Source organism: Amborella trichopoda, chromosome 12 (genome assembly GCF_054954075.1).
Source record: "Amborella trichopoda isolate Santa Cruz 75 chromosome 12, AtrichopodaSantaCruz75HAP2 v2.0, whole genome shotgun sequence".
Classification (NCBI taxonomy): Eukaryota; Viridiplantae; Streptophyta; class Magnoliopsida; order Amborellales; family Amborellaceae; genus Amborella; species Amborella trichopoda.
Window position 1 is genome coordinate 1,191,302 of NC_142347.1, and position 10,922 is coordinate 1,202,223.

The window sequence follows — 10,922 nt, forward strand, 5'->3', positions numbered from 1 at the left end:
CTTTTCTTATGTTTTCACTCTTTAAATTCACTTTTACAGGCCTCCATAAAAGATCATTTTTCTATGATACAATTGCCCCTCCTAAAAGAGAGAGTGCCACATGGGAATGATTTTCGCATCATGTCCCAACAATCTCCAACTTTATGCAAAATCACACTACCTTACCAACCATGTCCGATTATTCTATTCTTGAAGAACCTAGAGAACTTAATCTAAGCTCAAGCCCTCAAGCTCAATAACCTTTAACTTCTTTCACGCTCGTGCTTCTTATACAAACTCCGCCTTCTTCAAGAATCTTATCTTGAGCTCTTGAGGCCATACCACCTCCTCACATGCTTTAGAAGAGATCTTTTTTGCACACCTACAGGTATTGTTGGTGTTTAATCTCATGTTACAGAGATCCCTTGCATAAGTTATTCTCACGTAGCCTTGTATATGCTTGAAACTTTGGCAATGCTTGACCATATTTCTCAAATTCTGAAGTATCCACTTTACTTCATTCCAACATTTTCTTCCTAAGCTAACACAAGCCAATCAAAAGAGCAATAAATAAGTGAAATGATAGATTTCATACAAATCTGGCAATAATCAAAGTCAATACTAGAGAAGCATGCAACACTCTAAATCACATCGACCCTTCTTTTATCAAATTTTGAACATTGGTTCGAAGGAAATTTATGAGATGCTTTTGGCTTTGCTTCCTCATCATATCATCAATTTCTCCACATTGTCAAATATCCTCATGAAATCCTTGCTTTGTACTACCAAGACCTTCCACTCTATGCCCCTTGTCGAGCTTCCTCTTCTTCTACAACCAAATTTACCTTTTCATTTATAATTGTGCTCCCCAATAATTTACACAAGCTTTCCTCCCCGACTCTCTTCATTATAAATAGAGTCCCCTTTGAAACTTTGAGTACTCCACCTTGCACGGTAACTTTCCAACCTTCAATATCAAGAGAAGAAAACGAAATCAAGCTTTTCTTTTAAATTTGGCACATGCCTCGTATTTTCAAGTTTCTGAACCATCCCATCATACATTTTTATATGAATCGAACCTATACCGATCATCTTATTAAATTATTTACACCCTCACAAGGGTCAAATGCATTAAACAACGATCTATGCTGGTATATATGATATGTGGCTCCACTGTCAAGTATCCAACTTTCATAATACATGGGATTGCCTCCCACCATCAACACCTCCTCTTCAATATAATCCAATGTTAATTCTTCAACTTGGTAAGCTTCATTCTTAGCCTCACCTTGTTGTTCGATTCCCAAACCGTAACCCTACGAGGAATTTACCCTTTTTCTTAGCCAATAATTTTTATTTATGTGGCTGGGCTTGCGACAAATATAACAACCTTTGTGATCTTTGATTGGCTACTTGAGGAATCTCTTCATGAACCAACATATTCATCGAACCGGCCTCTTGCCACAAGTACATACATTCTTGGGTCGATTGAATCATCCATTGATACCTTCTTTCGAAGTCCATTACCAAGTAGAGCACTACAAATCGAATCCAATTCAAGGGATGAATTGGAATTCTTCATTGTTAATACTCAAGGTGGTAAGAAGATTATCATAAGATTCTGGTAACAAACATAACAACATTACCGTCGTATCTTCCTCATCCATCATTACCCCGATGCTTTCAAGTTGACAAATAATGTTGTTGAATTCATTCGAGTATTCTGACACTTTCATATCATTTCTCATCCTCAAATAATATATTTTTCTTTTTAATAAAAGTTGATTGGTGAGGGACTTTGTTTAATGCAAGCATTTTAGTTTTGCTCATAAATCTATTGCCGTTTTTCCTCCTACTATGTTAAATAGTATCTCATTTGCTAATCACAAATGAACTGTTGCAAGGTATTTCCTATCCAATTCTTCCCATCGTCATTCTTCATATTTTTTCAGTTTTTTAGACATTCCTTGTAGTGCGTTATTAAGACTTTGTTGTATCAATATATCATGAACTTTTATTTTCTAAAGTTCAAAATCATTCATTCTTTCAAAGTTCTTTACTTCAAATTAGTAAATAGTCATTTTTTTCCAAATTACTACGCACTTGATTACCACTTGTTGGGAACCGAAGCTATCTTGATTACCCCTGTTATGGTGAACCCCCACCCTCCACTACAACAAATCTAATACCTTGGAACCAACTCATCTATCACTAGCAAATCAATTTTAAGAAATTCAAACACCAAAGAATTGAATATATTGTAGTAAGTTTGGTAAAAATATAATAAAATCAAAAGAATGTAAAATCGGAAGTCCAATGGCACAACCACACATACAAACCAAAATCAAAGCACCATCAACATACAAAATATACATGGTTCACTGAAAATCAAGCTACATCCATGGTCAATTGGCAAGGAAATGATTCAATATCAATGAAAGAAATTTATAAATTTGTAGATTTTATAGACATTACTTCATATAATAGTATAAAAACCTAAATTGATTTTTCTATCACAACAACATTATCGATTGACTCATTGATTTGTCTCCATCAACTAAAACCATTGCTACAAGAGAATCCCAATGAAATACGGCCTAATACAAGAGCGCAATGGTGTTAGGGTTTGTATAAAATCCCTAATATTTACCTCCCAAAACTTCTCTATACTTTTCTTATGTTTTCTCTCTCTAAACTCACTTTTATGGGCCTCCATAAAAGGTCATTCTTCTATGATAAGCATATTCCTCATGAAAAAGGGAATGTCATATAGGAGTGATTTTGGCATCACGTTCCAACAAACGCCAATGGCAGTTTCATTCTTGATAGTCTTAGGGTTGCCCAAGAGCATGTATTCTCATTTTTCATTTGACATGGTGGATGTAAATAGTATATGGAAAATTGTTTGGTGCGGCCAAGCCCACACCTGCTACTATGAGGGCGAGGGATCTATATTGTCCACCAAAATTTGAAATAGATTTTAAGACTTAATTTTTAAAGACATGTAATCTCTAACATGGAGATCATGAATATGAAAAATTAAATAAGTTTTCAAAACTAAAAATAATAATTCTAGTTAAAAAATATTTGGACCATTATTTTCTATTGTTTTTAGATGGAACACCTACTTGCATCCATCTTGAAGATGGACGCTTTACACTTTTTAGACGGTATGTGTAGAAATGCAGTCCAGCCCGCATGAAACAATTTTTCAAAAACAAATCTACTCATTTTAAGAATGAATGGCTTAATATTGAAAAAGGTCCTTCACTATTTGGATCGTCAAAATATATATATATATATAAACTTAATAGATTCTCTTTCTAAATACTCAATTAAAAATTTTAAAATATATCCTCAAATTTCCTAATGTAAAGAGCTCTATTATGGGAATTTTTCCCAAGGGAGTTAGATAATATGCTCCTGCGGGAGTACGGTACGGGCGCCCTTTTTTTTATACCTGAGATCGGCGGACCCGTTCAAAAGCTACAAGAAACAAAATAATCCATAAAGCACGGTGAGGTTTGAGGATGGACTTAGTACATGCGGTTAAAAGCATTATTCAATTGTTTAAATTCTTTCCCATCACAATTACGACGTGCTAACCTTTTGCATCTCCTTTCTTTTACTTTCCATTATTGATTCAGATCTGATTGAACATCAATAATAATCATAGAAGTGTGGTTTGCAAGCAAAAAAAACAATCTTGAGAATGACTAGCATAAAATAGAGATTCTACACTATGAGATCATTTTAATAGGGGGTGGCTATGGATCCGAACCCGTTAAGGGACTTGATACGGGTCTGGGTATGAGTCCAAGAATTGGACCTAGCGGATCGTGTCTAGGTCCAATATTTGGACCCAAATACTATTCGAGTCCGGGTCTGGGCCAATGTTGACCCAACCCGAACCTGATCTGAATAGTGTTATTATATAAATAATATTTAATATATAATATTTTAATAACATATATATATATATATATATATATATATATATATATATATATATATATATATATATATATATATATATATATATATATATATTAGTTTTGGGTCGGGTCCATTCAGGTCAAGTCCGAGTCCGAGTCCGAGTCTACTAACTTCGGGTCTGTTTGGGTCCCATAATTTTTTTTGGGTCCAGTTCTAGAGCAAACTGGACTTGACCATTTGCCATCCCTAATTGTTTTATAATTGCTATTAGCGAGTAGATATCAAATTAAATAACTTGGATCTAGTAATAACCCACTCTCAACCACCTTATTTGAAATCTAACGATTGTGACCTCTTAATGTCAAAAGTAAATGATCCCTTTGCATACTTTTTCCATAAATAAGAACGTATATTTTTTTGTATAAGAAGGTGCCGGACCTTATATTTAGTGGATGCCACCCTAAGGTGTCGGATACAAAAACATCATGTCATTAGATGTTAAATTTGATGACCTAGGGGTGTAGCATGATGCTTGTTTTGTTTTTTTTTGGGAAATTGGAGACTATTCAATGATGTACTTGCCGATTTCAAATCTGATAGACAATAGTGTTTATAATGTACTAAAAGTAAAGGTCTCTTTGTATATTTTTCATCCCTTCGTATGTTTAACCAACACCTTAGCCTTCCAATTGTCCATCAATCAATCTCTCTCCGTCTTTCTCTCTCTCTAATGTGAGAACTAGTTGAAATTCAAAAGTGTGCTTTTGAACGATTCAGCTTTCTTATCTTCAACAAAGTGTTCGATTGAATGCAATGGTTTAAAAACCGGATCGGTGACCCGGATCGGGCTTTTCAAAAACCGATCCGGATCGGCGAATCGGCGATCCGGATCGGCGAATCGGCGGTCCGGATCGGAATCGGGTGAATCGGTCAGAATAAAGCTTCAAAAAAATCCGAAAATTTTATTAAAATTCATTATAAATATTGTTTTTTAGGAATTCAATAAAAAATGAGGGTACTCCATTAAGAATTTTCATGTTTTTGGATGAATATGCGAATATTGATATGTTCTTTCCCTGCATGAACCGCCATTCAACATTTAATTTACATCACACAAAAGGATAAACATAGAATTATCATGGAATAAGTATATCAACATACATGGACTACAATAAAGCATAAAATTAATAACATACGATCTAAAAATAAAATGATAGACGACGTTGTTGTTCTTCTTGGTCACGCTGGTGCCATTGATTGAATTCGTTTGACAATTCATTGATTCGATCTAAAAACGAATCATCGATATTAGCGGGCGTCTGACTATTCCCAAATCCCTTAGTGTTAGTGTTTTGTTGTGTTCCCAGTCCAAAATCCCCGAAGCTTGTCCATCCTTCATGCTCACCTGCACTGTCGTGCTCATCCCTACACTGTTGCTGTTGGGACTCGATATGTGAATAATATGGCTGGGATAGGGTGGCCTCAGAATCATCATCTCTCTCATTTTCTCTTAGACCCCCTTCCCACTCTCCCTCATTAGGTGCAATATCATCAACATATTGTGGATACATTGGCTGGCTGCTTCCTCTTTCATGCCGCTCATCAGTTTCTTCAATATCTTCATCACAGATAGCCTCAAGGAACGCTCTCTTGTGCAACACTGGCTCCTCCTCTTCGACTACCCATCGGTCTGCTGTGTCTGTGACAAATATTGTGTCTAAGTCTATCGGCCCATAGTCTTCAAGCTTCCTTCTTATTTGTCGCTCTCTGAGGTTTAAATTATAATGAACGTAGACTAGTTTATGAAGCTTCTCAGAAGCGAGTCGATTCCTTCTAGTAGTGTGCAACCATTGGAACGTACTCCAGTTGCGCTCATAGCCAGTAGCAGAACATGTTTAGGAGAGCACCTTGATTGCTATCCTCTTTAGGTGAGGTGCATCAGTACCATATATCTCCCACCATTCAGCTGGATTAAAATGTAAAAAGCATTGTAAGGGCAAGAACAATTCATAAGATTAAATATATGAATAAACAAAATATTAGCGAGGGGATAACCTGGATCCATCATAGTTCGAGAATTTCTGGCAAGTCTAGTTCCGAAGGATCCTATAGCATCCTTATACATAGCAAGCTAAAACAAATATATTACGTTTTAGTGCATTATTCCTCACAAATATAACAACTCAATGAAGTTCTTACCCGAACATTAAATAATACCTCTTGTATTGCTGCTACTTGGTTTCGATGGCTTCTCTCCAACCTTGCAATAATGTATCTGACCCCTTCCATAATCTTGTGGGGTTGTTCAGGTGTCAAATAGAAAAATTTTGGGTTGAAGTAGTAACCTAAAAAATATATAGGTAGAAAAATGTCATTTACAATTTCATAAAAAAATGATTTAAACTGAAACATTGTAATGATATAAATATATATTTACCAGCATAATGAATTGGACGTCCGAATTTGGTGTTCCACCTCTTTTCTATAATCTCGATCACTTTGCTAGCAAAATTACACTTCTCCCCAATAGCTGATTTCGCCCTCTCAATACCTTCATAAAGGATACCCATGGTAGCTTTCTTATCAGCATCCACCATTCTTAACACCGTGACCAAAGGGGCAGTGGCCTCTACAACACTGGAACATCGAGACCAGAACAGCCTATTTGAGATTATGTTATCCACTTTTACACCGGTACTGGACTTCGAGAGGCGGTCATTTAACAACTCTTCACAAGTAAACAATCTCTTTAATGCACCTTCAGATTGTCGAATGGAGTCCACAGTTAAGTAATCGGTCGCAAAGCGGGTTATGGCAGGCCTGATTATCTCTTTTTTCTTAGAGTGTTCTCTAAACAGAAATAATATTTTCGAGTGGTTGTATATAAATCTCGACACCAACCTTGCTTCATCTAGAGTCTCCTTCACAATTTTGATCTCACCGATTTCCTCTAACATAAGATCGATGCTGTGTGCAGCACACGGGGTCCATACTAGATGCTTCCTCTTATCCATCAACTTGCTGCCCGCAGAAACACATGCACGCGCATTGTCCGTAATAAACTGGACTACATGCTTATCCCCCACCTCCTCCACTATCTGATCATATAGTCGTACGTAGAAGTTTGCATCCTTCTTCGTCCCTGATACGTCTTTGCTAGACAAAAAAGCTGTACCTTTTGGGGAATAGGCCAAGAAGTTTAAAAACTCCTTTTTGCTAACTTTATTCAACCAACCATCACTCATGAGAGTAATTCCTGTCCTTGGCCAACTCTGTTTATATTCTTCAATCCACTTTTTAACTTCCTCTACCTCTTCGTCTAATATTGGCCCACTGAGCTCATATGCCGTCGGGGGTTTTACCCCGGGCCCGGCTCTCTGGATTGCACTAACCATAGGTGGAAAATATGGGCTATTGGCTGCATCAAAGGGAATCCCTTTATCGTAAAACCATTTACCAACATATATCCCTAACATGTTTCTTGTACCTTTAACCATGCCTTTTAAGGTCATCTGTTGTGACTTAGGCTTTGAGAGAAATGGGTCTTTACGACCATGACCTGCAATACTGGCACTCCTAGGTAACTTAGAAACAATTTCTTCAACAACTGATTCTTCTTGATACATATTGCCACCAACCTCTCCATACATATTTGAGCTGGGCCCGCCATACATGCTCGAGCTGGACCCGTCATGCATATCTGAACTAGGCCCACCATGCATATCGGAGCTAGGCCCACCATGCATGTCTGAGCTAGACCCACCAGGCATTCTAAACCCATATTCCCTCTGATATTGTTCATATAAACTCAATCTTGTGGCCATGTCCAGCTCATTATTATATTGCTCTTTTAGGTCATAATTATATTGCTCTTCTGTATCATTCCTGCTTGATGGTGTATATAAACTAGCTATCTCCTCATTCATCCTATGTTTGGCAATTTTTTTACCTTTGCTTGCATTAAGAATTGCCACCATCTGTTTTTTTACATTACTAGGGACACTAGTGCATGCAGAAACTTCTCCCTTAACCCCTGCCAAGTGTTGCTTGAACCTATGTACCCCACTACTTATCACTCTTTGACAGTAATTACAAATAATTTTGTCTTTCTTGTTGGGATCAAGTCTGACCCCATGTTGCCATGCAGGGTCTTCTATAGATCTTGACATCAACTGTTTTAAGATGTAAAAAGTTTAAATTAACCTGACAGTTCAAAAAGAAAAATAATCACAATATGTAGTGATAATATGTTGCGGTAGTTCATGTAATCATATTCGTTGTTATTTGTTATTGCAAAATACCTTTTTTGACAATAATATTTCGTACATATCAATTACAAACATTTAGAATAATACAAAATGCAAGCTCCAAACATGGCTACAACTCAATTATCAAGAACATACATTTTTTGCATTAAAAAATTAATAATAAAAACAATTCTTCAAAGAGCCGGCTAACATCAGTCATTCCAACTTAAAAATCCATGAACAACAGATAAAAAAAATACAGTTTTGTATTGAAAATATAATAACATGCATTTTTTTGCATAAATAATCCATCAACATACAATTTTTTCAACAAAAACTTTAACAATAAAAATTTAAAATATGGTTTAATACCTCATGATAATTAAAACCTTGTCACGATTTTCACATTTTTTCGGAAAATCATCAATTTTCAAAAAATTCGATCATGAAAAAAAAAAAAAAAAAAATTACAGCAAACTCAAACAATAAAAATTAAAAATTAGGTTTAAATGTTTAATACATCATGATAATCAAAACTTTATCACGATTTTCACATGTTTTCAAAAAATCATCATTTTTCAAAAAATTCGATCATGGATAAAAAGAAATAAAAAAAAAAAAGTACAGCAAATTTTCAAAAAATTCGATCATGGATTAAAAAAAAAATTAACAAATTTTCAAAAAGTTCGATCATGGATTAAAAAAAAAAATTCATAAATTTTCTAAAAATTCGATCATGGATTACAAAAAATTCGATCATGGATTACATAAAATTCGATCATGGATTACATAAAATTCGATCATGGATTACATAAAATTCGATCATGGATTACAAAAAAAAAAACAAAACATAAAAAAACAAAAAATTCAATCGTGGATTACAAGAACAAAAAAAAACAATTCCATCATGGATTACAAAAAATTCAATCATGGGTTACAAAAAAAAAAAAAACACAAAAAATTCAATCATGGATTACAAGTAAAAAAAACAAACATTTTGATCATGGATTACAAAAAAGTTGATCATGGATTACAGAAAATTCTATCATGGATTACAAAAAATTCGATCATGGATTACATAAAATTCGATCATGGATTACAAAAAAGTCGATCATGGATTACAGAAAATTCTATCATGGATTACAAAAAATTCGTTCATGGATTACATAAAATTCGATCATGCATTACAAAAAAAAAAAACAAAAAAAAACAAAAAATTCGATCGTGGATTACTAAAAAAGAAAAAAACAATTACATCATGGATAACAAAAAATTCAATCATAGATTACAAAAAACTCTATCATGGGTTACATAAAAAACAAAAAACAAAAAATTCGATCATGGATTACAAAAAAAAACAAACATTTCGATCATGGATTACAAAACATTCGATCATGGATTACAAAAAATTCTATCATGGGTTACAAAAATAAAAAATAAAATTCGATCATGGATTACAAGAAAAAAAAACAAACATTTTGATCATGGATTACAAAAAATGCGATCATAGATTACAAAAAATTCTATCATGGGCTACAAAAAAAAAAAAAAAAGTGTTCTTCACAGAGTCGTTTTACATAAGCGATTTTAACTCAAAAATTCACCTCCAAGTGAATAAATTACATCCAATTGACTATATTTTCTGATAAACAACAATATAAGGAATCAAAAACCTAAATTTTTAACACATTATTTCTAATATATCATGAAAACAAAATCAAAAGGCGGAAAAAAAAAAAAAAAAACAGCAGAATTTTTTTCCGCAGACATCTCACTGTTCATATCAAATTTCTTGCTGTAATTGACCAGATTACATAAAATTAAAAATTTTAAATCATACTAGACACAATAAAGATTAAAAACCCTAATTATTGAACTCATTTTGTTCAAAATATGCCATGAAATAAATCAAATGGCGGAAAAACAAAAAAACCCAAAGTTCTTACCTGTTTTTGTGAACCGAAGCCTTCAATCTCCAAAAAAGTCTGTTTTTCTCAACGATTATCACAAATTAGTAACAAAATCTTTTGATTCACAGCTTTAAGATCAATATGCCTACAAATTTTGAAAGATTCATGCCCTATTTGGCATGAAATTTCAGAAATGGCGGAACCTAAACCCTGAATTTTTCTTGATCCAAAAACAACCAATTTTTCCACCATTAAATCGTTAAAAAAGCTGAATAAAGCTGTTTACAGCCTGAAAAACAGATCACGTGCCGAAAAAAACAAAAAAAATGATCAAAAAATGACAAATTTGAAAAAAATCCGTGAAGAACACTGTGCAACCCGTGTTCTTCACGGACTCGCCGATTCCGCACAGTGAATCGGCGAGTCACTGTGCAGAATCGTCCGGTTCTCTCTAGAACCGGACGATTCCCGGTTTTTGAACCGATCCGGTCCCTTTTTCGTGAATTCCGAGTCGAACCGGGCGAGTCCGGTTCGACTCGGCGATTTTTAAAACGCTGATTGAATGACTCGGGCCGAGTACTGGGCCTTGGCCTAAGCCGAGTACTCGTCGCAAGTTCAAGTAACTTGGCCTAAGTTGTCCGAGTACTATACAAGCTAAAAAGTGTTAATAAAAAAATAAAATATAAAAATTAAAAATAGAATATATATATATATATATATATATACATGTGTTAAAGTAAAATTAAACAAGTATATACATGTGTTAAAGTAAAATTAAACAAAACATATTGATATTAATTTAAACAATGGTGCAGTTGGCATACAAATGCATCCGTAGCTTTAGAGGTAA

At 34.4% G+C, this 10,922-nt stretch overlaps 1 protein-coding gene across 1 annotated transcript; it reads right to left on the minus strand.

The window, feature by feature from the left end:
* Positions 1–5,549: 5,549 nt before the first annotated feature.
* LOC148779348 (uncharacterized) lies at positions 5,550–8,068 on the minus strand. Its single transcript, XM_088853283.1, has 2 exons — positions 5,971–8,068; positions 5,550–5,881 (listed from the first exon to the last, which is right to left on the minus strand). Exon 1 carries the CDS (start codon positions 7,890–7,892, stop codon positions 6,291–6,293), a length of 1,602 nt encoding a protein of 533 aa, XP_088709409.1. The 5' UTR covers positions 7,893–8,068; the 3' UTR covers positions 5,550–5,881; positions 5,971–6,290.
* Between the last annotated feature and the right edge of the window lie 2,854 nt (positions 8,069–10,922).